This window comes from Protomyces lactucae-debilis (assembly GCF_002105105.1).
Source record: "Protomyces lactucae-debilis strain 12-1054 chromosome Unknown BCR37scaffold_4, whole genome shotgun sequence".
NCBI classification, from domain to species: Eukaryota; Fungi; Ascomycota; class Taphrinomycetes; order Taphrinales; family Protomycetaceae; genus Protomyces; species Protomyces lactucae-debilis.
In genome coordinates, this window is record NW_024467996.1 from 303,019 (window position 1) to 329,862 (window position 26,844).

Below are 26,844 nucleotides of genomic sequence, written 5' to 3' on the forward strand. Positions count from 1 at the left end.
GTTACGATGGCGCAGACCGTCTCCTCACCTTCCAGTGGGCAGCACTTCCGCTACTCATCATCATGCACAGCAGCACAGAACGTAAGGAGCACTAAGCTATGGCTCAAACTACAGTGGCTGGCGACATTCTTCAGGTGGCGTTGATGTCGATGGCTTGTGTATGCAGGAGTAGCTGACCAAGTTCTCGTACAAGTCATTAATACGTCAAGCAATGTCGTGATATTAGAAGTCTACTGTCTATATGCTTTTATACGCAGTCTACGCTACGCTAAGAGCTTACAACTTCATGAGCCAGCCCCATTGGCAGACGGCAATGATACCTATTTGGTTTCAACATAGGATAAGGCAAACTACAGAGACATGTGCATGGTGTCAAGAACACGACGTATAGTGCACAGGAGTCTCAAAAAGTCTCCCTTAAAAACTACAGTGTGGTCCGTGGTCCTTGGCCACATGTGCTCTTGTGTACAGCTTAGAGGACGGATGGATCTGCTCATGCTCATGAGGGAGGGTTGGGAATGTCTGACCCCATCAACTGTAAAACGGTTTTGCCGGAAGCTTTGAGGTTTGCACAGATGGTAGACCCTTGCGGAAGGGGCCCTCGCGGCCGTTTAGCCCCTCATAGCAATAGTCTGCGGTCGAGTCCATGCTCGAATTTCGATGCCTTAGCGGTGCCAGCTTGCCAATGCGTAGTCTGTGAGCTATCAGCCATGATCTTGTTCATGAGTGCCTGTATGAATGCTAGTAGAAGTAGACTCATGCAAGAGAGGGTGTTCTTAGGTAGTACGAGCACACGAGTCGTAGCGCCTGGAACTGTGAGCTACGAACGGAGTCTTCGCATCATCACATGTGCCCCTGACACAAACTCTACATCTAAAGCTGCGTGCGCGGCTAAAGGCTGCGCTACTGAATTTTAATCTTTCGGACCTCAACTATCAAACTAGCTCCTCGACCTCGAGTCGGGACCATCGTCCAGCGCTTATGATTCTTTAGTCTCTTAACAGTCTAACGGGGTTCCAGCCTGCCACTGACCCTACACTGCGCCTAGGTCCTCGTACGAGGGCCGATGCTTGCATCGCTTTGTCTCATGAAACGCTCACAATTAACCGCGGGTCAGATGCTCTAGCCAATGACAAAGGCTTGAACAGAGCTAGCGCTACAGCCTACAAGCTTCTGCTGCCGTCCAAGCGGACTTTGCACATGGCTTGGCACTGTGATACAGTCTATCGTAGCGTAAGGAGCCATTACGGCCCTATAATACGTTGGAATCTAGTAGTATCTACGATGCACTTCATGTGCAGTGCGCAAGGCTACAAGCTCGGATATTTGGAATACACCAGAAACGGTGGCTCTGGATCTGACTCCGATCTGAGTTGTCCTCGCCTGATCGATGTGCCCTCGGTCAGATCCCGCAGCTCGCTTGCAGCACGTATATAAAGAGGAGCCATGCCGCCACTTCCCAGGCCCCATTGACCATCTTTCACTATGCAGTCCTCCATTTTGGCAGTCCTTTTCGCTGCTGGTGCAGTCTCCGCTGTTGCTACACCTCAGCCTCAGTGTAAGGGGTATCTTTTTCCAACAATTCACATGACTGACCAGTAGCCAACCTAGCTGAGCTCTTTGAGGCCGCTCCCCCTCTTGTGGTTGACAATGATATCTTCGGTGCTGGTGTGCCTGAGGCTATCTGGGCGCTCTCAGAGGATGAGATTGTGTCTATCATTGCGGACAACTCTACGACCAGTGGATCCGGAGATGTCCTGTCCAAGCGCTCATCTCCCCCTGAAGAGTGTGTCAACCAAAAGAAGTTGGGCCCATACCCCGTCACCAACCTGGCTGTGCCAAACCCCGACACCCCTGAATCGTTCAAGTCTACTTTTGCCAATGTCCCTCAGTCGAGTGGTGTCCCGGTGATCAACTTTTACCAAGTTCCTGGTTGGTCTAACCTCGGTGGTTCTGGTCCTGGTTCCGGTGCGTACGGTCTCAAGTATCTCTCGTCTTACGACATCAACACATGCGCCCAGATCTGCAAGAACGACAAGGGTGGATGCGTCGCCTTCAACCTCTACATTGAGCGTGACCCAACAGTTTCTGCGAATTACAAGCCTGCTCCTTGCAGCGACCCTCCTTCGATTGCAGCCATCAAGTGTGTTCTTTACAAGATCCCCTTCCCTCTGGACGTGCCAGCCACCACCCTTGCTGGCAACCAAGGTGGCTACCGTGCCAGCTTCCAGGTCCGAATTGCTGCTTCTGTGGGATACAATTCTGGTGTTCGCCCTGGCCCCGTCCCTGGCTACTGCAACCCAGTCAAGTTGCCTGCTGCAGTCAACGTTCCCGACGACAGCTACATCGGTGTGAACTACTACGACGCTGCTGTCGTCGGCAGTGATGCTTCTTACTGCCGTATTGCCTGTGATGCTGATCGTGGCTACCACACCAGCGCCGAGGGACCTAACAGTCGCATGTGCCGCGCATTCGTCGGTTACACCTTGGCCAAGAATGGAGGTGGCGGTGGTGTGCAGCTCCAGTGTGTCATGTACGCCAGAAGTATCGACCCCGTGTATGCTACCAACTATGGTGAGTACCGTGGAGCAGACTACTATTCTGTCGCCAACTCTTATCTCTACAACGACATTGCTGGATGCCCGTCGAGTGTCACTGCTTAGAGCAGGAGCATACGTCCGGCCCACTGTTTCCTTTCATTCCTATTCTCCACCGGCTCTTGTTTGAACACAAGCTCTCGATGTCGTCTCTTTGGCCAAATTACACATCCGTTCTAGTCGCCAATTCTATACCATTCTACTCTATTTTCATAAATATTCCGTCAGCATTGATCGTAGCTGCTGAATTGGCTCTCGTCTGCCCATTGAGTCAATTGATGTATCGATGCCATACCAACCGGACTGAGTGGTTCTTTGTCCAGGTCTGCACGGACAATCTTGGCAAATAAGGTATCAAAGGGGTGAATATCCATACCACCTGAATACTCCTCTGGCAGAAACACGTCTCCATGTGTGCATTTATCCCAAAAGGCTTGTGGCGATGAGGGAGACTGCCCGGCAAAGTATCCAGAGTACAGTGGCATGGCATCAAAACCAGCGTCGCGAAGACGCCTAGTCAAGGCCATCTCTCCATTGACGATTGCGTCATCTCGATCACCGAAGCACTGCAACGAAGGCATCATAGCGTCAAGGCCTTGCCTATCGGTAGCAAGCATCATTGATTGCAAGTGCTGCTCATCTCTGTTGCCTTCCATGCAGTTTGCAGTCAGTCCGACAAGCTTCACATTGTTCTTGAGTGCTGAGAACATCACCTCCGTCCAGCAGGCCTTTTTGATGTGTCGGGCCCACGCGGGAAAGAAGGGTCCACGGATAGAGGAGTTTGTTAGGATGAAGCGCTTGTACTTCTTCATGAGCGCTCCATTATCCTGCTGCAAGACAACACCGTGTGTCCCGAGGTCGTAGCATGAATTATCGCGCCTGATGATGTGAATGTTCGGAGCATCTGGAAAGACCTGCTGTGTTTCATGACCATTGATGATGAAGTAGAAATCAATGTTCCTGTGTAAAGCGTGGTCGACGAAAAACTTGAGATTCCGCCGCCCGACTTCAGTGCCGTCATAATGCACATATAATACCGCGTCCTCATTGCTGCCGTGCGCCCAAGAGACTTGAGGCAAAGCAGAAAAGTGCACAAGACCTGTAAATAGGAATAATGATGCAACAATCAAGGCGATGAAGGCCGTCAGATGTCGTCGAGCCATTTTTATGGATGCCACCCGCTGACACTCGTGCAATCCTGTCGACAGTCCGTCTCTCGGTCAATGACAGTCTCTTTATATTTAATGTATGCTCTGAACAGATACTCGTATCCCGGATGAGTCTATCAACGGTAAGAATGTTTTGTGTTGGTGTCCTTGGCGCTGCTATGTTAAATTCTGGATTTTTGTGTCACCCAGCTGCTGGCCCTGGCTTGGCGGGTCCTCCCCTTCAGATGGCAGGTGCTTAGACCCGATCTGCATCTATAGCGGGGTGCGTCATACAGAGGCGCGCCCTGTGCGTCTTCTGTTCATATGCCTTGAAAGAGAGCTGTATAGCGAGTCGACGACATTCATAGGCCTGGAAGGCAATGCCTGGGGTGGTACAGATGGTCATGACGGGAAGCAGAAGACAGGGCAAAATCTCATCACTATACAGCATTGATGACAAGCAAATGGCACGGTCCTTCAGAGCTTATGCACTGGCTGACTGCTGCCGAGCCGGTATCCCAACCAAGGCAGCCTACCCAGGTAGCCGACACAAAAAGACTGTGGTCATCTGAATGCCTTCCTCAGTGCTCGGCATCTTCCGTGCCCATAATCTCCAGTCCACCGCAACACTACGACCTACTCTACGACTTTCTTGACTGAGGCGCAGACCTCGACAAGGATTGCAAAGAGTCTGCACTAACGATGCATATCCCCCACTTCCATATGTCTGGCTAGATGACAGTGGCACACTCGGACCGAGTCAGGCATCTAGCATGATCGGGCAATTTAAGGATCACACTGCACAGTGCGCAAAGTCTTGCATAGCTACCGTCAAACTACGATGTACACTGGCCCATGCGTCTTAGCCCGCCTGTCGGACTGACCGTCGGCTCTATATGGTACTCGAAACGTCTTTCAGTGGCAGAAGCGAGGCCAAGTCTACGAGTACCGCGGCAACTAGTACCAGAACTAGTATTGAGCCACATAAGCTGCTAATCATTGCTTGTAAGTTGTCGCCTCAGACTCGTTGTGGCCGCTGCACGGGCTGCTCATAGGCTCCTGTGTCACCACCATACTACATCCGCTGCTGTACACTGCCAGGGCCTCCTCAAAGGCAGAGCCCGTACGCATGGGCATGGCTCACTGGCCTCCAGTATTCTAGTGAATCTGGTCCTCCGGCTGCACTTACTGAGATCGTTCACACCTCCATTGTTGCCCGCTTTCAAAGGCACCCCTATAAGCCCATACTTCGCCCATCACGGACACTGTCGCCTACGTCCTACACCTGCGGGCTGTATCACTACGAATCTACGATACGCGTATTTACACTTACCGCGTGCCCCAGGGCTTCCTACATAGACGCTGGCACTCGCACTCGTTCGTGCCACTTGCTCAAACTTCTGCAACAAACGCGATTTGCTCTCCCTCCTGCTCCCAGCACGGCTCAACTGTAGTTCAGTGGGTTTGATGGATGCGATAGAGTCTCACTTGCCCATCGATGAATCAGGGTGCCGAGTCGCAGCACACACAAGAAACGACTCGCGATCAAGTTCCCGCACGGCGCTCCCCCGACAGGCAGGCCATTCAACAACTTGAGGTTCGACAACCTAGAGCTCTAAGCCAGGAGTCCATGATTCAGTCACGGTCGATACGCTCGCCTGTTGTGGACAGGTTCCGAATGCATTCGCCCTCGCGGTCAGGGCAATACACTGACCGTACTTCGGCATCATACGACTTGCCCTGGCAACTACCACCGCTGTCGACTAGACATCAACGAACACATTCACTTGCCGACTCATCAGGTAGGCCGCGACATCGCTCACCAGAGCACACCACGCATCCCTATCAATCACCACATACGCAACACGCCGCTCATTCACCACTACCGCTGCAACACAATGCTCCACTGCCATCACCACATCGGACTCATCGACCAACACACTCTCGATCACACTCTCAAGCGCCTATACACACTGGTGGGCCCTACGCCGCCGCGATACAGTCACCTCAATATAATCACGGCCCTCAACACTCTTACTTCCAGCCACCGTATCAGCATATGCATGGACACCAACAACACGTAAGACCACTAGCGTTCGGTCATCAGCGAGACCCATCACTCGGTCAATACCCTCCATCTGGTGGAGCGCCCAATCCCGGGTCTGGCATCCTCTTGCCGCCTCTGACTAGTCCAGTCTTTGCAGAGGAGACGAGCTATAGTCCTCAGTCTGAATCATCTAGCAGAGGTTCAGCGCCGCAAAGACCCTTCGTCCCGGACGCAGCATACAGGCGTACTTCGACTGGAGCCTATTCGGCAGAGGGTGCCACGGGAGCTGGTTCGATTAGCGGTGGTGCGGACCTGAATGCTGCATCGCGCTTCAATTTCAAGCGAGAGATACTGACACGCAATGGTATGACCATTGGTTCTTGGACTCGTGAGGAGAGCAATGAGCTGATGGTGCTCGTGGATGGCTTCAAGCAGGTAGAACCCAACAATGCCATCCCTTGGACTCGCATTGGTCGTCAGCTACGACATCCGCGGACTGGTGCCCAATGTCATGCTCATTACACCGAAGCGTTGGACCCAAAGATCCTCAAAGGTCGATGGAACGCCGAGCTGGATGCTGAGTTGCTGAGACTCGCCGTGGTGCACGACAACAGTTGGGTCAAGATTAGTGCAGAGTTGCCCAACAAGACGCAGCGGCAGTGTCGAAGTCGCTGGGTTGCTTTACTTCGCAAACGGGAACGCGATCAGCTCAAGACCACCGCCCTCGGACCACCGCCTGATGTGTCTCAGGAACAGGGCTTGCCAAGCGGAAGCGGCCTGCAGTCTACTGCCCAGAGTCAGGCCAAGTCGCCCTCGGGAAGCAAGCCTTCTACAGCTGTTGCTGATACGGATATACCGCCAGACTCTAAGCGCAGCCTTGAGTCGCACGAAAGAGTCGACATAGCTCCTTCTACCGAATCCGTCGACTCGCGCGAACCTGCCCAAGTTGCAGACGATAAGAATCGTAGTAAAGATGTATAGCTCTCAAGCCTGTAGACTAGGTTTCTTGTACATATTATCGAGATATACAATTGCTCTTCAGATACGTGCATCAAACGGCTTTGCACGAGCTGCTGTAGACTATCTTCGCCTTGCGTCTTTCAGAACGATAATCGTACATAAAGTGAGCCTAAACTTGAGAACGCGAGCAGCAGACTCAAATAGCCAGGTTTGAGTGTATCGCAGCGCGCAGACTTCAAAGCGTCACTAGCACACTGCTAGCTTATCGCCCAGTGCCGTCAGGGGAAAGGTCTAGGGTTTCGCTTGCCGGATGCAGAGAATTTCTGAGTTAAGAGTTTGCCTGTTTGCCTACCCCTGAATGCGAAATTCGATCCCCTGACCTTGACATTGTGGACACTGAAGTGACTGAACAGCTTGGCAAAAATGATATGCCACGCACTCACGTCTTCAGAATTCATGATGATAGTGAAGTGCTCCTGCTATCTGCAGTGTGCATACAAAGTTACCTGTGTTGGTTGTCGACCAATTCTCGCTGGCAGACACAGCTGACCATCGGTCGATACTGCATTCTTTGGCTAGCCTTGATCAGATCTCAAGAAGTCGACATCGAAGGGTAGGTACTAAAGCGTACAGTCGTCGATCGCCCTCAAGGTCAAGGGCCAGGACTCAGGGGCCAAGGCTCAAGCTCAAGCTCAGGCGTCAGCGGAAGCTCAGCCAAGACTCGAGAATCAGCCGCAGAATTTGCTGTTCCTTACGACTTTACTGAATGCGTCTAGCAACATCGAGCACATGCGCATTGATTCTCAGCCTTTGAACAAGTCTTGAATCTTGATGATGCGAGGTATGCCGCTGCATTGCCGCATGGATCACAGTTTTCACAAACAGAGCAATGCATCTAAGTCAGAGCTTCAAGGTCCAAGACTCCAAGCCTCCAAGGCCTCTGTCAGACTTTGCGTCCAAGAACCGAGAGTTGCCGATATGGAGGTAGCTAGAGATTCTGGGACTCAATGCATGAGACTGTCTCATCTTCAAGTCATCTGGAAGAAGCTGCCAGTCGAACAGGCGGTCATTCAGCAGCTAGAGTCATGATCAGGTCCATCAGGCTGTCAGTCTATGAGCTTTGCGGCTCTTGGTCGAGGACAGGCAAGGGTTTGGCCAATCAGTGGCTGGTCAAGGAGTTTTCAACGCCCACGCTTTCAGACTTGTCCAAGCACGGAGGATTTGCAGCCAGCGCCGGATTTGGCGTGCAAAGCGACGCGCTCCTCCCGCGAAAGAACATCCTCTCTTGTTCCTGAGACCTTCGCCCTGGAATGTGCCGCGTATTGAACGGCATGCCGTCAACATGCTCTGGTCAAAAGCCAGACACACCCCTGCCAGACCAATTGACTATTAGCTTCGACCGTTACACGAGCCTTCTTCCAAGCTCCCACACATTCGACGTGGCATTGAGAGTATTCGATGAAGACGACCATCTCTGCGGCTGTCTTGCTGGCATGCATTGACTCATGCGCGGCCTTTTGGCGAATGGGATGCAGTAACCCGAGCATCATCGAGCGCGTCGATCCAATTGTCAACCCAGGCGGTGTTGCTGGCCATGTACACAACTTTGCTGGTGCTTCAGGCATTGGGCCCAATGCAGACTTTCAGTCGCTTCGTGCCTCTGATTGCACGAGCTGTCCGATTGTCGAAGATCTCTCTGCATACTGGACACCGATGCTGTACTATCGCGACCAAAACAACACAGTGCAACCGGTGGCCAATGGAGGCACCACCGTCTACTATCTGCAACGAGGTGGCGGTCCTCTCAAGGCGTTCCCTGCAGGGTTCAAGATGCTTGCTGGCAACCCAAACCTGCGCTCTTACGACGGCAGCAAGCGCGAACAGCAGGCAATCAATTATGTCTGCCTAGACTACGGCAAGGGTTCCTCCTCATCCGACGGCTTGCCAACCAAGAACTGCCCTGACGGTCTTCGTGCTCAGATCATCTTTCCGTCATGCTGGGATGGTGTCAATCTCGACAGTCCTGACCACAAGTCACATGTTGCCTATCCAACAGGTATTGCCAATGGTCAATGCGATGACCCCAAATACCCTGTTCGCTTGGTCACCATCTTCTACGAGGTTTTCTACAATGTTGGCGACTTTGCTGGCCAATGGTGGAGCGATAAGTCACCTTTTGTCCTTGCTCAAGGTGACCCTACTGGCTATGGCCTGCACGGCGACTTTATGAACGGCTGGGATGTCAAGGTTTTGCAGACTGCTATCGACACTTGCAACGATAACTCTGGATCCATGGAGAAGTGCCAGGCTTTCAGCCTGAAGTACCCTGCCGACGGGTCAAGCCAGTGTCACAAGTCCCCTTCGGTCAATGAACAAGTGATGGGCAAGCTGAAGAAGCTACCTGGATGCAACCCGATCTGGGATGGCACAGGCGTCAAGCCAGCGTGTGATGCCGAGCCAACACCGCAGCTCTGGACCAACACCACCGGCTACTACGGCTGGGTCACACCAACAGGCTACAACTCTACTGATGGTCGTGAGATTGTGCAAAAATACAAGAACTGGAACTACCTCGGTTGTTATCAGGAGCGCGATGCCCGTGTCTTTCCCAAGCGTTTCACCCCTGGTGATCTGACTGTCGGCAAGTGTCTTGATATCTGTCAAGGTGCTGGATACCCTTTCGGTGGCATGGAATACTCTGGGGAATGTTGGTGTGGTCCATCGCTCAATAACGCTCAAAAGATTGACATGCAACGCTGTTACATGCTGTGCTCAGGCAACTCGAGTCAATACTGTGGTGGATCCATGGCATTGTCAACATACCAGCTGGCTCCCTTGGACACAACATCGGCTAGACCCGCTTCGCCCAGCTCGTCTGCTGCAGGCTTTGTCAAGAATCCGGCACTTTCGCCTCAAGTTGCAGGTCAGTACAGCTATGTCGGATGCTACCAAGACGGGGTTCCGCGAACTCTTCCCAGCCGTCTCTGGGCTGGCGATGGTTCCGTCTCTGCATGTGCCAAAGCTGCTCTCGACCAGCTATTCCCGTACATGGGTCAGGAATACGGTGGCGAATGCTGGGCATCAGATGTGGCCCCAACTGCAGCACTCAGGCCCGACAGTGAATGTAGCTTCGGCTGTAAAGGCAACAGTTCCGAGCAGTGCGGTGGCAGTGTTCGACTTCAAACGTACAAGGCTGCTTTGCCGTCATCCTCCGGCGACATGACTTATGCAGGCTGTTTCACTGATTCCGCCAACCGCACTTTGTCGAAGCGCGTCCGAGATGTCAACACGCCGCAGCAATGTATCAGTCAGTGCTCGACCTGGGGTTACAATTACGCTGGATTGGAAAACGGTTACGAATGTTGGTGCGACATGAGCTTACAGAATGGTGGCAAGGTCACTGCAGAGAAGGAGTGCGGTATGGGATGCAGAGACAATAAGTCCAAGTGTGGCGGTGGATGGCGTTTGAGTCTCTATGCCGCAAAAGGTGCTTCTGTCCAGTCAGTTTCTTCTGTCGTGGCGTCCTCTTCGGCAATTACACCTGCAGCTGGTGTCCTTGCACAACAGCGTACTTCCACGACATCTTCCTCGTCCAAGGCCACGACTTCCTCTACCAAGCTTGCGACTACGACTACGACCTTAAAGCCTTCTTCAACTTCTGTTATATCTACGACGTCTGCCGCTGCAAATCTGGCTGCTCAGAACTTTGCCGTTGCACGAGTAGCAACAATGGCTTCGTCAGCCACCCTGGTGACACTCAAGACAAGCTCTTCGTCTTCTTCCACGACTTCTCGTTCCTCTTCTCCATCTTCAACGATTTCGAGTAGCAAGAGCAGCAGCAGCAGCAGCAGCAGTGCAAGTTCACGCACTGGCACTCCACTTGTCGCGCTTGGCGGAGCTCGAATGCTTGCGATTATGACGAAAGCCCCTGCCGTTCGCCCAGTAGCGTAGGCAACTTGAGTGCCCCAAGCGCGTGTCCATGCTCGTCGGAGCTGGTTTGGTTGGTGATGATGGCCTACGCGGACGGCCCACAGTGCATTTATGATGAGCTCGCGCAGCATGTGTAGATAATTTGCATTTAATATTGTGTATATACAATCTGAACAATACAAGGCTAATGAAACGCTCGCTCTGATAACAATACCTCAAAGGAAGGTCGTGGCGCATGCAGCCAGAACAAGCAATAGCTTGAATGAATTGGCAACTTGGCTGGCACTCGATGTGCTCGAGGTGGAAGAAGCAGAAACGGCCTGTGACGAGAGCCCCAGATAGGTGCTTCCGAGTTGTGTCAACTTGCCATTTGCATCAAGGAAAGCTGCATTGGGACCAACATTTGACTGTGATGATCTGAAGCTGCCAAACCAAGTATAACGATCGACAAATGTGGCGTTGTCCAGGTAAGTCAAAGTATCTTGCATCATCTTGAGTGTCGTAGAAGCGTCATTGTCTGGTAGAGCCAGCTCGGTGATCCAAATATTGAGGTTAGGAAAGTTGGTGCGGTAGTTGTTGAGGTGGGAAACGAGGCCGTCGTAGTTGCCATACCAATGCAAGGCCAAAAAGTCGATGCTACAGCCGGTGCAGTTGCCCATAAACTCCTTCATCCACACCATGCCGGAAGGTGCACCAGTCACACCAGGAGAGCCAAGCTTGAACCCTTGAGCTTTCAGTGGCTGTATCGCAGTCTTCCAGGCCTGTGCAGCAGCTTGTGGTTGCATATTTGCTTGGCCATGGCCTACACCATCTGGCTCATTGAAAGAGAGTACGTACTTCTCCTTCAGATTTTGAGCTGAAACTGCACTGGTGAATGAACTGACACCATATCCACCCCACTGCTGCGGTACAAAAGGCAATGAGCCTAGCTGCGCGCCTGATGGGGGTGATACGCCGTATGTGTAGACCCAGCTGAGCTGATTTGACTTGATGAAGACTGCATTGTCTATTGCAGAGGTCGCGGTCGTCACACCGACAAGACCTCTTTTGCCAGCAGCCTCGACAGCGTACGCGAGCGCTGTGATACAGGCTAGGACATGCATGTTATTGTTGTATGGAAAGAAGATTGGAGCGGCGCGTCGCTATATCTAGCTTTCAGCAACGCGTTTGACGATGAAGGCAAAAGCTAAGCTCTTGCCCAAGCAGGCCCAAGGAAGAAGCGCAAGTTTGCACATCATGTCATTATGGTCCTCACTCGGCTGCTTTTACTGCTTCAGCACATGCACTGCCGGCATGCAAGAGATGCCCGGGCGGGCCAGAAGCGAGCGCAAGCAAGAGAGCAAAGGGCGAAAGTATGGGCCAGGGGCGATCAGATGGGAAGTACGCCACTGAGCTTAGATGCAGTCACAAACAGAGATGTCATTACAGTGCCGACTATGGCCACCTATAGAGCTTAACTACACTGCTTCCACATCTTGACAGAGTCAATTACCATTGCAGACTCATTCCAGCTCGGCAGCCAAGTGTGTTTGCCAGCCAGGAATGTAGTCATCGCAGCAGTGTGGTTCATATTGTTGGTCCATGGCTTGGCACCACCATCGGGAAACCAACCATTCAGACCTCCGACGCGTAGACTGAGACTCAAAAAGAAGTCCTGGTCATATGGTGCAATGGGCGAACCACCAATGTACGGGTTGACATTGCACCTGAAATTGGCGCAGGTGCCTCCCCAAAGCCAGTTGGACAGGCCACCGTCAATCCAGAATTGATTCGGTTTGTTAACTTTGTAGGTCAGAACGTTCATCAAGAAGTTGTCGATGTAGGTGTAGATGGCATCTTGCGACCACACAAGGCCAAATGTGTGAAATTCGTCGGAAAAGTCGCCTCGTGGAAGTTTGAACTCCTTCGAAACAGAGCGCGATTGGACCCAACTACCATCTGTACCAGACCAAATTTGACTGACCATCTTCTTATTGCTGGGTCTGCGCTTGCTAGGATCATTGCCCCAAGATTCAAAGATACTGAGCTCGCCAGAAGCTGGCCATTGACCATAGTGCAGATCCTTCGGCAACAGAGCAATCTGTGGCCAGAGCCAGAGTCCCTTTGGCATTTTCGCGCGCACTTCCACTTTACCATATCGGATGGTCGTCTGATTGCGTGTGGTGATGCGAGCACTTTGTACTGGGTTGATAATGTCGGAGGTGGTCGAGTTGACACGGGCAGCGCAGGCATAGTCGCCAAAGCCCTGGCACTTGCCCGTCTCGGTAAGATTGAGAACGTTTCCGTCGACTTGTTCGTACTGCGTTTGCAGGGTAGGTTGAATGTGGAGCCTGTTGTCCTTGATGAAGGAGTTCTCAGGCGAATCGGTGGTCCAGTCGAAGCTCCCTACGCCAAAGCCGTCGAGTTGCTGCTCAAGCTGCCACACATTGGGATTGAAGCCATTGCTGAAGTCGTCATCAACGACGAGACAATACTTATGCCGATCTACTTGAGAGTAGCCGCTGTAGCAATATCCTGCGACCACGAGTAACGCAAGGCTGATAGAAATGTAAGGCAGTCTGTGCGAGAACTTTTGCGATCGCGTCATCTTGATGTTCAGCCAAGGCTTCTCTGCCGGCGCTTGACCAAGAACACTGGGTCTCGTTCGTGCTGTACGTCGGCGATACCGATGCGATGCAGCAAGCGTGCCATCGAACGACACGCTCGAGTCGGAGAAACTCTCAGCTAAGCTGGCTGTCGTAATGCCAAGGTGCAAGACATCATTCTCGATGCTTCTGAACTCGTTCGACATTCTGTAAGATGTGATAGCGGCACTGAAGAGAGCGGTGGGTGTTTGGGTTCTTTAGATGCGACGAGCAATGATGCCACTAATCAACACAAACAAGACCCAAGCATGGAGCTGGGTATAAAGCCAGATTTGGGACAGATCCAGTCCCATACTGGGCCAGCGAGACTGCCAGCAGCCTGAGCATTGCAGTGGCAGGCTTTACGGTGTGTGAGTCGCGGCAGGTGAGCAGATGGCCCATAATTTAATCCTGCGCCGACGACCCGCGATCCACTCATCTTTTAAGGGCTTCCTACTTGGGAGCCAGGTCTCTCACGCCAGCGTGCGGCTGGTTCGCGCTTCGCAGGTGCATCTTGCTGCCATGGGCCTCTGTGTGCTTTGTATGGGTAGCCTTGGGCAAGTTGTTTCCTAGGCTCTGTTATGGATAGTGCCCTTGCCAAAACGGCGCTGTGCGCCTAGTCAGCTCCCTATCATTCGCGACTCTCTCTGCACACATCTTGTGACTAAGAATCAGGCCCATCATGGGACTCTTCAAGAAGACAGTGAAGGCTCCAGCTGCGGCTGCTCTCAGAACAGATGCTGTCGAGCCGTCAAATCCTCAGCCTGTTTCTACCTCAATCGTCGACATGGAGCGTGCATTGGCGCCGCGATGGGTGGAGAGCTACGACAAGGTTGCAGAGCAGGTGTATACTACATGCCAAGATAATGACTGGTTCGAGCTTGTGGCCGACACGCCTCACTTTGCCATCAGATCTGGTATTTCAATGTCAGAATATGAGGTCTTGCCGGCACATTCACATGATCCGCGACTTTTGAGACTGGCTCTCAGGTTGCAGTTCGAAGCTGCTCTCCTCATGTCTACACCCTTGACTGAGGCCGTCGTCGAAGATCTCCCTCTCGACGCGTACGATGTCATCTTGCAAGGCAACAAGCACATACAAGTCATCGACAACCTTGACGACTACCACTCCATCAAGCGTGACCAGATGAGTGCATTTGTTCGCGACAGCAAGTCTTTGCTAGTTTGGTCGCCCAAAGTCGAAACTCTCGTGGCGCGCGCCAAGGACGCTGAGAATCGTCTGCTTGGATTTATTTCTCAACCCAGACTGGCTGCTGATGATGATGAGAAGGCGAAAGCGTCTTACTTCGTCACAGAGACTGCCTTGTCATCTCAGACTGACATCGAGCTCGGCAACGCTTTCGAGGATTCACGGGACGGTCTGTCCATCATTGGCTCTACTTCGGTGGCGGCTGTCATCATCATTCTGATGTACTTCATGGGCCGCATGATCGGCGGTATTCTCTTCAGCGTCTCTTCTGGCGGCTCGGTCATTCAATTGGCAGCCTTGGCTTTCCTCCCGACCATCTTCTTACTTTCTGCGTTCTTCGCCAATGTCTGCGTTGGTTGCCTGCTCCAGACATTCGGCCCAACATCACAAATGAAGCGCAACTCAAAGTACTACTCTTCAATACGCCCTCAGACTCACCCAGAACGTCTGCCGCACATCACTGTGCAATGTCCGGTCTACAAGGAAGATTTGGCTGAAGTCATTCGCCCCACCATCTTGTCAGTTCGCGAGGCCATCGGTACGTACGAGAGGCAAGGTGGAACTGCCAACATCTTTGTTAATGACGATGGAATGCAAGTCATCTCCAAGCACGAGGCTGCTTTTCGAAAGGAATTTTACCGCAACAACGGTATCGGCTGGGTTGCACGTCCAGGTCAATCTGAGAACTTCAATCGTGCAGGCAAGTTCAAGAAGGGCAGTAACATGAACTTTTGCATGGACGTGTCACTGCGTGTCGAGGCGGAGCTCGAATCTTATGAACGTGGTCCCGGCTGGTCGAGCATTGATGAGACTCGCGTGCAAGAGGGTGCGCTCAAGAAAGTGCTGGCTGAAGACGGCAACATTGGTTGGGGAGACGGTGACGTCCGCATTGGCGACATCATTCTCATCATCGATTCTGACACCCGCATTCCCTCAGACTGTTTCCTCGACGCTGCTTCTGAGTTTGCCGAATCACCGGAACTCGGTATTTTGCAGAATTCGTCAGGTGTTATGCAAGTGACGCACGACTTTTGGGAGAACTCGCTCGCCTACTTTACTCGCAACATTTACTTCTCCATTCGCTATGCTTGCGCGGCTGGTGATGTTGCGGCATTCGTTGGTCACAATGCCTATTTGCGTTGGACAGCGCTACAGGAGGTCCTTTATGTGGAAGATGGCAAGATGAAGTGGTGGTCCGAGGAGCATGTTTCCGAGGATTTCATCATGAGTCTCAAGTTGCAAATGCTTGGCTACATCTCGCGGTTGGCAGTGTACCACGGGGACGAGTACAAGGAAGGTGTCGCTCTCACAGTATACGACGAGTTATCGCGTTGGTCAAAGTACGGCTATGGATGTTCAGAACTCGTGTTTCAGCCTTTCAAGTCTTGGTTCACGAAAGGTCCAATCACTCCACTCTTCTGGACATTCTTGCGCTCCAACATGCGGCCGACATCTAAGTTCAACATCATCAGTTACATTGGAAGTTACTACTCCATTGCATCTGCCATTTGGATGTCGCTCATCAACTTTTTCTTGATTGGCTGGTATGGTATGGCCATGTACCACGACTTTGCTTGGTATAGTGATTCGTTCACAATCTTCATTTCTGTCACCGTGGTCTTCTTGGGCATTGCACCCATCACAAATGCAATTCTCAAATACCGCATCGGTGAGATGGGTCTCTTCGCAGCGCTCTATGAAAACTTCAAGTACTGTCTTGTCTTTTGCTTTTTCCTCAGTGGTGTGAGCTACCATCTTTCAATCAGTCTCTTCAAGCACATGTTTTCCATCGACATGCAGTGGGGTGCAACAGCAAAGTCTCTAGGCAACTCCGACTTCTTCATGGAACTGCCCATCATTCGAAAACGCTTCTGGCAGATGTACATCTTCCTGTTGGTGCTCGGAGGTGGTATGGTCTACTTGCGCTACTTTGCACCTATTGGCTGGCAGATCACAGAGCTGTCTGTTTACGTTGCTCTTGGTTGGTCGATTGGTTCTCATGCAGTCATGCCGATAATCTTCAACCCCAAGTCGTACCTGGCTGAGTTCCATGGCGACATCGCCTCGACGACCGCGAAGATATGGAAAAAGTCCAAGCAGCTCGTCTTTGCGGCAAAGAAGCGGTCTGGTTTGTACTAGTTCTTAAACACCCTCATGATGATCAAGAGTCTTTTATAGCAATAGCAATGCATCTGGCGAGTCAAACTTAGCTCAATGAAGTCGACGCTGCCTCTCACATGATCACCTCGCTGCCATTTTGGCTTCCTGGGCCATCTGAAGCCTGTTGCCCGGTCTCGCGGCTTTCTCAACCTACCCGTCAAATGCGATCTGGCACTTCGTACTTTGCATATTCCAAGAGCGTTTCTGTCTGAACCAACTTGTCGGATCTGTGCCGTGGTCTACGAAGCACAATAGACATCTCCGATATTGAGTGCTTGATTTCGATATATCTAGCAAGCGCAACTTTTTGAGACATGAAGCTCCGCATTCGGCGGTCCAAAAACTACAGCCTGTACAGCATCTGAACGACGATGAAAGTACATCAAATAACGAGAGCACGGCTAAGAGCACGGCACGCTACGCTCGAGCCGTCTTGCATGAGATGTTCATCTAGCTATGTCGAGATCTATCGCCACCGCGCGATCTTCGTTCGCGACCAAGCTCATCGATAGATTGTCATTGCACCTTGCGGCTCTGGGTGTCGACTTTGGTCTACGCTCGTATTGTGTATCTCCAGTGTCCACTGTCCAGAAGCTGGAGTCGACACTGTCAAATCGACGCTGTCAAATTTCATACGCCGGGGGTGGCGTCACCGGTGTGAGACAGACTCAGACAGTAAGCTATTGAGGAATTTGAGGTTGTCGACTACAGACGTGCTGCAATATTGCGGTCGTAACTCGTAAGACAGTGGGTAAGAACTTGCTCAGAACGCATCAAGGATCTGGACCGTTGCAACAGATATTAATAGCTTTGGGAAGACGAGCTAGACGAGTATCCTGCTTCAGGTCTACTTGAGACGAGTGTGGAAGCTGCGGCGGATGTTACGCAACTTGCGCTATTGCCGGAAGCGAAGGTCAGACACGGTTTGGACTTTGGAGAGTTCAGTAGGCGATCTCAGAGCATTTGTGATGGAGACCCTGAGTGCCAGCCGGCCGTCCAACCCGCGACGTCCAGACCTCCTGCCAGTCTACAGACGTTGCCTGACTACGGCCCACCAGAGACTCAATGTTCAAGGTTCTATCTGGAGATGTGCAAGGTATATAGAGTTTGCGCTAGTGATGACAGTGGTCAACGATACTCAATATCATGCTCTTGGATAGTGGGACGCGAGTCATGTCAGAGTCATGTGGAGTAGTGGACAGTCTCTGGGTGACTGAGTCCCATAAGGTGCCTCCCAAGATTGACGAATGCAAAATCGAGGTCAAATGTCTCGTACGAGAGACTTTCTGCGTGTCTGGACTCTGTGACTCTGTAGTTGTGAAGCCGTCAGTGGCTCGTCACTCGCGTTACTGGCAACTTCTTGTACCTGTGCCGTTTGACAGACAGCCTGAGACAGATAGACGAATTCAGTATCAATAAGACTGACGGCGCTAGTCGGCGCAGTGCACACTACATAGGCAGTGAGCCAACAGCTTGGCCACAAGCAAAAAAGTCCCTGGATCGGAGCAGACGGATCATAGAGATCTGTGTAGTGCGACTCTCCGAGGCACTGATGATGCTAGTATCCAGCGACGAGCAAGAGCTACTTGGAGACCGCTTAGCCGCGTTGATGTCAATCGAGATCAAGAGTCAGCCTAGCACATTTCTGGGACAGCAATCAGCGCTAAGCCCGTAGTAGAGTCTCAGAGACTCAGGAACTCAGACGCTTATGGCTTGCACCGGTCAACTACATTGCCTGTTGCCAGGCTGTTGGGCTGTCGTAGCCGTGCCAAAATCTCGTCGAGCTCGGACCTCGCAATCGATCAATCAAACGATATAGTGTCAGAGTGTCAGTGAACAAATCTGACCGATGCCTCGACTCATCGTATCTTGGAACGCAGGGGCAGCTGGCTTGCGGTCAGAGCGGTCAGCGCGTAAAGTTGTGATTTTGTGAAGTTGAGACTTTTGAGCAGCTGAGTCATAGCCTGAGTGTAGCACGAGTTCGGAAGTTCCCCTGTCGCAAATGGCTCTCCTGGATGCCGAATTTGGACAGGGGAAAAACGGTCCGGGTCCGCGCATGGTTTTGAAGCCAGGTGGCGGGCGCGGCAACAACAAGCCAACAACACTCCCGCAATCCACATTCCTGGGCTTCCCGACTCCTTCGCACGTCATGGATGAATGGTTCACGAGCAGATGGCTGTGACTCTGTGACGGTGAGGGCACTGAGGGCCGGCCGTCATAGGCTCGTTGCTATGAATAGACTGAATATGAGAAGGCATCGTACACCGTATACATGGTAAATCGTGAATACACGACCGTCGAGTGATGCGTCAATCAGCTCCTACGGCTGCCAATTTTCTGTCTGAAACTCGCTGCTAGTCGCTCGTTGCGATGGGAGTGAATCAGGTAGTGGCGATTGAGTTGGGTGCGTCAGAATCGGTCAGATAATCAGATTTCGGGCCTACATGCGCCCCCCGAGCTGTCTATCCCGAGTTGTGCAATTTTCAGAACTCCTCGGTCTCAGTCGAGTGCCATTGCAGTTCATTGTCTGATTCAGCTTCGTCCCAGAGCGGTCAGGCTGATTGATTTCTGACCTCTCTGGTAAACTTATCGCAGCCCGCGCTCCACATCAGTGCGCGTCAGCCTTCAAACAACGCAGACCACCGCCTTGGAACAGCTTGGCAGGTGAGTCGATGTGACAATGCTTCTGCTACCGATGCCTGCCATGGCGCGGACAGAGCAGCTGCCGCGTTTGTGTAAAAGGGAGACAGTGTCCACTTCATCGGCCATCTCTATCACAAGCTCAGCGCATACTCCCACCCTATGCATCTCCGGCCTTTCCAACTGGTCATCGCCCTCGCGCTCACGGCATTCACTGCAGCGGAACGTAGATGCACTGTCCAGGAGCAGGACACATGTGCACAAGGCACGCCAGACTTTAGCTGTTGCTTCACCAACCAAGCCGGAAACGCGCAGCTGTTCGAGTGTGTCAGTGGCTCAAGTACCAATACCACTGCTACCTGTACATTTGATGCAACCACGACTCTCTTGACCAGTGAGTAATTCTCATCTCTTGAAATACAGCTAACCTTCCGCAGCGACCTTGACGACCACGAGTGATGAAACCTCGACGACCAGCAGCACTGATGTTAGCACGACAACCAGTGAGCAATCTACATCGTCGACTGTGTCAACGACCCAGGTGATCACTACCTCGACTGAAGAGGCCATCACCTCGTCTACCGACGTGGTCACTACCTCAGCTCAAGTATCTACCACTTCTTCCACCGAAGCTGTCACTACCTCAACTGAGGAGGCCATTACTTCTTCCACTGCGGTCGTCACTACCTCAACTGAGGGAGCCATTACTTCTTCTACCGAGGCTGTCACCACTTCAACTGAGGAGCCCGTCACTTCTTCCACCGAAGTCGCCACTACTTCAACTGAGGAGGCCATTACTTCTTCCACTGCGGTCGTCACTACCTCAACTGAGGGAGCCATTACTTCTTCTACCGAGGCCGTCACCACTTCAACTGAGGAGCCCGTCACTTCTTCCACCGAAGTCGCCACTACTTCAACAGAGGAAGCTTCTTCCACCGAGGCCGTCACTACCTCAACTGAGGAAGCCGTTACTTCTTCTACCGAGGCCGTCACTACTTCAACTGAGGAGCCCGTCACTTCCTCCACCGAAGTCGCCACCACCTCAACTGAGGAAGCCATTACTTCTTCTACCGATGCCGTCACTACTTCAACTGAGGAGGCCATTACCTCTTCCACCGAAGTCGCCACTACTTCAACTGAGGAGACCATTACCTCTTCTACCGAGGCCGTTACTACTTCGACGGAGGAGCCCATCACCTCTTCCACCGAAGTTGCCACTACTTCAACAGAGGAAGCTTCTTCCACCGAGGCCGTCACTACCTCAACTGAGGAAGCCACCGCTTCTTCCACCGAGGCCGTCACCACTTCAACTGAGGAAGCTGTGACTTCTTCTACCGAGGCCGTCACTACTTCGACTGAGGAGCCCGTCACTTCCTCCACCGAAGTCGCCACTACCTCAACTGAGGAAGCCATTTCTTCTTCCACCGAGGCTGTCACTACCTCAACTGAGGAAGCCATTACTTTTTCCACCGAGGCCGTCACTACCTCAACTGAGGAAGCCATTTCTTCTTCCACCGAGGCTGTCACTACCTCAACTGAGGAAGCCATTACTTCTTCCACCGAGGCCGTCACTACCTCAACTGAGGATGCCGTTACTTCTTCTACCGAAGTCGCCACTACTTCAACTGAGGAAGCCATTACTTCTTCCACTGCGGTCGTCACTACCTCAACTGAGGGAGCCATTACTTCTTCTACCGAGGCCGTCACCACTTCAACTGAGGAGCCCGTCACTTCTTCCACCGAAGTCGCCACTACTTCAACAGAGGAAGCTTCTTCCACCGAGGCCGTCACTACCTCAACTGAGGAAGCCACCGCTTCTTCTACCGAGGCCGTCACCACTTCAACTGAGGAAGCTCTGACTTCTTCTACCGAGGCCGTCACTTCCTCCACCGAAGTCGCCACTACCTCAACTGAGGAAGCCATTTCTTCTTCCACCGAGGCTGTCACTACCTCAACTGAGGAAGCCATTACTTCTTCCACCGAGGCCGTCACTACCTCAACTGAGGATGCCGTTACTTCTTCTACCGAAGTCGCCACTACTTCAACAGAGGAAGCCATTACTGTTACCGAGGCCGTCACTACCTCGACCGAGGAGCCCATCGCCTCTTCCACCGAAGTCGCCACTACTTCAACCGAGGAAGCCATTACTGCTACCGAGGCCGTCACTACCTCGACTGAGGAGCCCATCACCTCTTCCACCGAAGTCGCCACTACTTCGACTGACGATGTTACTACCACTGCTCCAGTTTTCGAAGAGCCTACGTCTGTGGCTTCAACTGAGGTTCCTCCAATGGTATCGTCTACCGCTACGCTGACGCAGGAGGCTTCAACCACATCCTCCTCGATAGACGCGCCGACATCTGAACCAACTCAATTCTTCGCATTGACGTCGGAGGTTGGCGGCAAAGCCTTTGCATTTGTCTGTGACACAGGCAGTCTGCTGTTCAGAGAGCTCAGTCAAGGCGAGACTCCGTCAGTGATTGCAATCAGCGAGAACGGCACTTTGAGTTGCGGTGGCAATGTAGCTGTCCTTGCTCCAACAGGCGGCATCTTCAAAGTCGAGCTGGTCACCCCACCTCCTGGTCAAGGCATGATTTCAGCATACTTCTCCATCAGCAATGGCGCTCTGGTTCCTAGCCTGTCTCCCTTGATGAGCCTGCGCAAGCGTGCGGATCCAGTTTACGTTACGGGCACGGATGGCGCTGGCAATGTGTTCGTCTTTGAGCAGAATACAACGCCCATGGGCATCGAACCCATTCCCCCTATTGAAGCAGCTGCAGTCCAATCCAATGGTGAGCCATTACCTGCTTCGACGTCTTCTACATCTGTTGAGGCTCCTGCAACGACGTCTTCTACATCTGTTGAGGCTCCTGCAACGACGTCTTCTACATCTGTTGAGGCTCCTGCTACGACGTCTTCTACATCTGTTGAGGCTCCTGCAACGACGTCTTCTACATCTGTTGAGGCTCCTGCTACGACGTCTTCTACATCTGTTGAGGCTCCTGCAACGACGTCTTCTACATCTGTTGAGGCTCCTGCTACGACGTCTTCTACATCTGTTGAGGCTCCTGCAACGACGTCTTCTACATCTGTTGAGGCTCCTGCTACGACGTCTTCTGCATCTGTGGATGTTCCTGTTTCCACAGCGGCAACCACTCAGCCAGCACCTGTTGCGTCGACATCTTCTGCCTTCGTGGGTGGCCTTGGTTCTTCCTCTGAACTCTCTTCGCCTACAGGTAACGTTCCGGCACCTAGTGTCTCTGCTGTCGCAAGCTCTTCGGTGCAGGTACCTAGCCAGAGCCTCGATGCCGATCCTTCCAGCAGCCTTGCATTGACATCACCTGGCCTTCAGACATCCATCGACTTGCCTGCAACCATCACCACGGCTCCCACAGCCACATCGGTGGCTCCTGTGGCGACTGCAACTACCACAGTCTCGCTTACCTTCAACAATATTCCACTTGTGTGCTCAGGTGATCAGATTCGGGTTGACAACACCCCTGGCGCCGTTGCTTCGCCCATCACGATCGACAACTTGGGTCAGCTGAAGTGCGTTGGTCAGGTCGGTTATCTCAGGCTTTCACCTGCCTCTGGCGTTTATGATGTCTTGCTTGCGGGTATCCCTCCTCCAGATGTGTCCTACCAGACCGGATACTTCTACTTCACGGATGGCACTCTGGTAGCCTCGCTGGTCCAATTACGCCGAAAGCGTCAAGGTCCCTTCAGTGTTGGCGTCGTCAATAATGTCCTGGTTGCTGGGCCTACTGTCTCTCCTAACGGTCTTGTGGCTGTCAACATCAATGCTGCGCCCTCGATCTCTGGCTCTGGCTCGATTGGTGCGCCTTCTGTTCCGGCTCCTTCGAGCTTCAGCACCGTGGCGAGCGCCGCATCTAGTCAAGGTTCTGGCAACGGCATCGCACCCATTGCAAGTGTACCGGTCTCGACCACGACTCAGACTGTCACTTTGACTGTCACTCAAGCTGGTACTGTGCAGACCGTCGTTGCGATTCAAGTCATTATCAATGGTGTACCATCGTCTAGCACTGGTGTTACTATCGGTGCTGGCGGTGGCTCTGGTGTCGCACCAATTGCAGGCGGTGTCCCTGCTGGTTCTGCAGTCACCGTCACCGTCTACGTCAACATCAACGACGTCTTCGTTACTGTGTCGATTGGTGGCGTGCCTGTCTACAATCCTACCTTGGTCACCATTGGCAACGGCCTCACATTCCCTGTTGCGCCTGTCATCGTCAACATCGTCATCATTGTTGCTCCTGTCGTCTATATCAGCGCTGGCGTCACCATCTCTGGCTCTACTACGGTGCAGGCCTTTGTCACCGCCACTGCTGTGGTTCCTGGACTCGCAATCGGTGCAGCAGGTGAAGCAGTCACCATCGTCAATTCAGTTGGTCCATTCCAGACTATCACTGTTGCTCAGCCAATTGCTGTGCCTTCCGTTGTCACGACCACAATCCAACAAGGTGGCGCTGTCATCGCAGTGCCTGTGGCAACGCAAGTGCCTGTTGTTGCGGGTACTGCTGGTGTCGTCGTCGCTGTACAAGTTCCAGCCGGTGCGGCTGCGGTTGTGGCTGCTGCCGCTGCGTCTGCAGGACTTGCTGGTGTTGGTAACGTTGCGCCTGTCCCAGCTTCTGGAGTTGCTGCTGTCTCTGCCATTGCTGCTGCAGCTGGAGTTCCTGTGTCTGCAACCAACGGTGTCGCTGGTGTTGCTGTCAACCCTGTTGCAGCTGGCGTTCCTGGAGCTAATGCCGGTTCCTCTGGTGCTGGCGCTTCTGGCGCTTCTAGCGCTGGTTCTGCCGTTGTCGCGGGCGCTGCAGGTGCACCCGGCTCGGCCGCTGCTGCTGGCAGCGGTAACGCAGCTGGCTCATCAGGTGCAGCATTGCCAGCATCTCGCTCGGCAGCACCTAAAATGGCAGTCTCTGGCTTCACTGCCGGCGCTGTTGCCCTCATCATGTCTCTTCTTTTGATCTAGGCTAATTCTTCGGCTTCTGATCGTCTTCTTGTTTCCTACTTTAAATCGGTCTTGTCGACCGCTTCTCTATATCTAGACAGATTTCCTAATTTTGAGCATTTTCATCTGTTTCATCTTTCAAGCGACACTGTGAGCCTGAGCGAGGTCGCGACACAATACATGATCTCAACTTTGCTACGTCTTAGTGCATAGATGTGAACAGAACGTCTAATATGCGGTGGAACATACATGACTCCACACTCGACGAAGCTAGGTTCGACATTGCACGTGTATCAGTATTGGCTGGTATTGCTGCATGATCACCAAATAAATGACCACTAATACTCACAGGCTGCTCTCTCAATCCGACCTCGAGCTCGTGAGGCGACGATGCCGTGGCATCTGAAGAATAAGCACAATTGCCCTCGCAACCTCGAGTGTTCGGCAATCATGAGTCGTGACCATCCGACCAGCGCGCACTATAAGGCAGTGAGTCCTGTCAGCCATGTCTTCCAGCCCGTTTGCCTCGCTACAATTTACAAGTCCATTCCGTGCCTCGGACAGATTCAGACTTTTCCAGGGCTTCTGCTACTCAATGATGGTATGAAAGGTATGGGCATTTTAGGGTTAGTGCGTACTTCCCCTGCTGATTGGTAGGTTGGCGTTGACGAGGACTACTACTTAGCAGCTTCGAGCGATATTGATGTCCAACTCATAGTATTCAGTTTCGGGCTTCAGGCAGCGTTACCGCTGCAGAAACCCACAAAAGATACATGTCAACTTCAATTGTGGAAGTCCGGGACATCCCCTTAAGCTTGAAGGATGCCATCCCGAGGTCGATGTCAAAGACGGATCGCTTGTGCACTGAGACACCCCATAGTACAAGCAGACTGTCCCAAGCAAGTCTACGATCAAGCATCGCAAGATGATACAAAAGCGTCATTTGCCGCCCCGATTGATGGCCATCGTCCAAACTTGCCCACATGCAGATCAACGCTGTTTTCACAACTGGCGCCTTCCTGGCAGTTGTCTCTGCATACACACTCGAGCGATCATGCTCGCAAGACTTCTACCCTGAACGTAGAGCCTTTACACTTGCTACAACATCATCGGAGTCTATGACATTCGAGCTGTGTCGTGACTTTTGCAAAGGCAAAGGTGCCGACGCATTTGGCCTCGAGTTCAGCAAGGAGTGTTACTGCGCTGCTCCTGGCGAGTATGCTGCGCTCCGGGCGGCATCGAACACTTGCTCTAAGCCATGTTCTGGAAATCCGACTACACTCTGTGGAGGAGATAACGCATTGCAAGTGTATACCTTCGAGACTGCACCAGCTGCCACGTATCTCGGGTGCGCAAGAGATTACTTCCCTGACTCACGTGTCCTCACAGGTGTATACTACCAAGATGACGGAGACAACAGCAACGCTAAGTGCCAAGACTTTTGCTTCTCGAACGGCTATCCTTTGGCAGGTACTGAATTCGGGGACGAGTGCTTTTGTGGGTCTGCATCGGACCGCAGCAACTTGGTTTGGGCGGACAACTGCGACGAAACATGCACATCTGGCAATGGTATTTGCGGTGGTGACAATGCCATATCTATCTGGACCATGGATGCGCAGGTGCCTCCGATGATCTCTTCGTCTGTGCCGCCCTATGTGAGATCCTCCTCCACATCAGCTGCGTCTTCTTCTGCAGCAGTCGTACCAACGATTGCTCCTGCTAGCACGACAGTCGATGTTCGTTCCACGACAGCGAGCTCTTCGGCTGCTATTTTACTTGCATCATCCTCGGCAGGTCAGTCTTCTTCTTCAGTTGCCGTCAGCTCAAAAGAGGCCACAACTTCGATCGTATCGACGTCCTTGGCTGCTCAGATTACCACTTCTACTTCTGCCGCGATCAGCACGAAGACCTCGACTACGTCTGCACTTGCAACGACGGCCCAAGCTAGTACACTCACTACGTCCACAAAAGCTGCGGCAACCAGTGCTGCCCCTGGCACCACCAAACTCTGCTTCGTGAGCTTCGAAATCAATGAGATCTTCAAGGTCATCTCCCTGGGCGGTGCCTTGCTCGACCTCTTATCGGATGCATTCGATGGAACCAGAGCACTGGTCTTGGCCAAGGTCAACATGTCCAGCACTGCGCCCATTTCCCATGTGACCACTATACCTGGCTGTCCCACCTCCAAGACGCTCAACGTCCAGTTCTATTACAAGTCTTCACTCCTCTTTGTTGGCCGGACTTGCAGTCTGGTTGCAACTGCAGGTGACTCTTCCACCACCGTGCCCATTATACGCGCGAATCCGTGGACCAAGGTCAATTTCCAGAGTACTTCGACAATCTCGAACCTTGACTTGAAGTTTGAGCTGAAGTGTACGGGCGCGTTGGGTATTCCACTGCAAGCGCCTGTTCATGTAGACAGTGTAACAATCTCGTACTAGTTTTAGTGTTTAGCAAGCTATCTATGCCGTTCAGAACAATTTCACTCAAATATCTTCAATGTAGCTTGCACTGATTGGACAGATTTCCTGAAGTTGTCTTGTTTGCTGCGCAACGGCCTGG

The 26,844-nt window shown here is 52.5% G+C and overlaps 10 protein-coding genes across 10 annotated transcripts; 7 read left to right on the forward strand and 3 right to left on the reverse strand.

Annotated features, from left to right (window-relative positions):
- Positions 1 to 1,201: 1,201 nt before the first annotated feature.
- Positions 1,202 to 2,872, forward strand: BCR37DRAFT_242053 (uncharacterized protein). The gene is made up of 2 exons (XM_040866564.1): positions 1,202 to 1,558; positions 1,603 to 2,872. Exons 1-2 carry the CDS (start codon positions 1,486 to 1,488, stop codon positions 2,661 to 2,663), a joined length of 1,134 nt encoding a protein of 377 aa, XP_040727047.1. The 5' UTR covers positions 1,202 to 1,485; the 3' UTR covers positions 2,664 to 2,872.
- Positions 2,533 to 3,924, reverse strand: BCR37DRAFT_377245 (uncharacterized protein). Its single transcript, XM_040868768.1, has one exon. It carries the CDS (start codon positions 3,758 to 3,760, stop codon positions 2,822 to 2,824), a length of 939 nt encoding a protein of 312 aa, XP_040727048.1. The 5' UTR covers positions 3,761 to 3,924; the 3' UTR covers positions 2,533 to 2,821.
- A 1,880-nt stretch (positions 3,925 to 5,804) lies between these two features.
- BCR37DRAFT_391339 (uncharacterized protein) lies at positions 5,805 to 6,773 on the forward strand (the record flags this gene model as incomplete). Its single annotated transcript, XM_040870995.1, has 1 exon — positions 5,805 to 6,773. One exon carries the CDS (start codon positions 5,805 to 5,807, stop codon positions 6,771 to 6,773), a length of 969 nt encoding a protein of 322 aa, XP_040727049.1.
- Positions 6,774 to 7,963: 1,190 nt separating this feature from the next.
- On the forward strand, positions 7,964 to 10,863 carry BCR37DRAFT_377247 (uncharacterized protein). The gene has a single exon (XM_040868769.1). The coding sequence runs from the start codon at positions 8,211 to 8,213 to the stop codon at positions 10,701 to 10,703; it is 2,493 nt and encodes an 830-aa protein (XP_040727050.1). The 5' UTR covers positions 7,964 to 8,210; the 3' UTR covers positions 10,704 to 10,863.
- On the reverse strand, positions 10,814 to 12,013 carry BCR37DRAFT_377248 (glycosyl hydrolase catalytic core-domain-containing protein). The gene has a single exon (XM_040868770.1). The coding sequence runs from the start codon at positions 11,783 to 11,785 to the stop codon at positions 10,898 to 10,900; it is 888 nt and encodes a 295-aa protein (XP_040727051.1). The 5' UTR covers positions 11,786 to 12,013; the 3' UTR covers positions 10,814 to 10,897.
- Positions 11,584 to 12,094, forward strand: BCR37DRAFT_377249 (uncharacterized protein). The gene has a single exon (XM_040868771.1). It carries the CDS (start codon positions 11,856 to 11,858, stop codon positions 12,072 to 12,074), a length of 219 nt encoding a protein of 72 aa, XP_040727052.1. The 5' UTR covers positions 11,584 to 11,855; the 3' UTR covers positions 12,075 to 12,094.
- On the reverse strand, positions 12,086 to 13,677 carry BCR37DRAFT_365192 (concanavalin A-like lectin/glucanase domain-containing protein). The gene has a single exon (XM_040868267.1). It carries the CDS (start codon positions 13,471 to 13,473, stop codon positions 12,136 to 12,138), a length of 1,338 nt encoding a protein of 445 aa, XP_040727053.1. The 5' UTR covers positions 13,474 to 13,677; the 3' UTR covers positions 12,086 to 12,135.
- Positions 13,678 to 13,740: 63 nt separating this feature from the next.
- On the forward strand, positions 13,741 to 16,730 carry BCR37DRAFT_377251 (glycosyl transferase family group 2-domain-containing protein). The gene has a single exon (XM_040868772.1). The coding sequence runs from the start codon at positions 13,989 to 13,991 to the stop codon at positions 16,653 to 16,655; it is 2,667 nt and encodes an 888-aa protein (XP_040727054.1). The 5' UTR covers positions 13,741 to 13,988; the 3' UTR covers positions 16,656 to 16,730.
- Positions 16,731 to 17,132: 402 nt separating this feature from the next.
- On the forward strand, positions 17,133 to 18,095 carry BCR37DRAFT_385984 (uncharacterized protein; the record flags this gene model as incomplete). Its single annotated transcript, XM_040870404.1, has 3 exons — positions 17,133 to 17,351; positions 17,485 to 17,772; positions 17,802 to 18,095. The coding sequence occupies 3 exons, from the start codon at positions 17,133 to 17,135 to the stop codon at positions 18,093 to 18,095; spliced, it is 801 nt and encodes a 266-aa protein (XP_040727055.1).
- A 7,170-nt stretch (positions 18,096 to 25,265) lies between these two features.
- Positions 25,266 to 26,723, forward strand: BCR37DRAFT_391344 (uncharacterized protein; the record flags this gene model as incomplete). The annotated part of the gene is made up of 1 exon (XM_040870996.1): positions 25,266 to 26,723. The coding sequence occupies one exon, from the start codon at positions 25,266 to 25,268 to the stop codon at positions 26,721 to 26,723; it is 1,458 nt and encodes a 485-aa protein (XP_040727056.1).
- Positions 26,724 to 26,844: the final 121 nt, after the last annotated feature.

What these genes read in the sequence shown, in the direction of transcription:
- BCR37DRAFT_242053 (XM_040866564.1), top strand. Translation starts at nt 1,486, where the DNA reads ATGCAGTCCTCCATTTTGGCAGTCCTTTTCGCTGCTGGTGCAGTCTCC. An exon ending in TGCTACACCTCAGCCTCAGT is followed by an intron (nt 1,559 to 1,602) that starts GTAAGGGGTATC and finishes ACTGACCAGTAG; the next exon opens with CCAACCTAGCTGAGCTCTTT.
- BCR37DRAFT_377245 (XM_040868768.1), bottom strand. Translation starts at nt 3,760, where the DNA reads ATGGCTCGACGACATCTGACGGCCTTCATCGCCTTGATTGTTGCATCA.
- BCR37DRAFT_377247 (XM_040868769.1), top strand. Translation starts at nt 8,211, where the DNA reads ATGAAGACGACCATCTCTGCGGCTGTCTTGCTGGCATGCATTGACTCA.
- BCR37DRAFT_377248 (XM_040868770.1), bottom strand. Translation starts at nt 11,785, where the DNA reads ATGCATGTCCTAGCCTGTATCACAGCGCTCGCGTACGCTGTCGAGGCT.
- BCR37DRAFT_377249 (XM_040868771.1), top strand. Translation starts at nt 11,856, where the DNA reads ATGAAGGCAAAAGCTAAGCTCTTGCCCAAGCAGGCCCAAGGAAGAAGC.
- BCR37DRAFT_365192 (XM_040868267.1), bottom strand. Translation starts at nt 13,473, where the DNA reads ATGTCGAACGAGTTCAGAAGCATCGAGAATGATGTCTTGCACCTTGGC.
- BCR37DRAFT_377251 (XM_040868772.1), top strand. Translation starts at nt 13,989, where the DNA reads ATGGGACTCTTCAAGAAGACAGTGAAGGCTCCAGCTGCGGCTGCTCTC.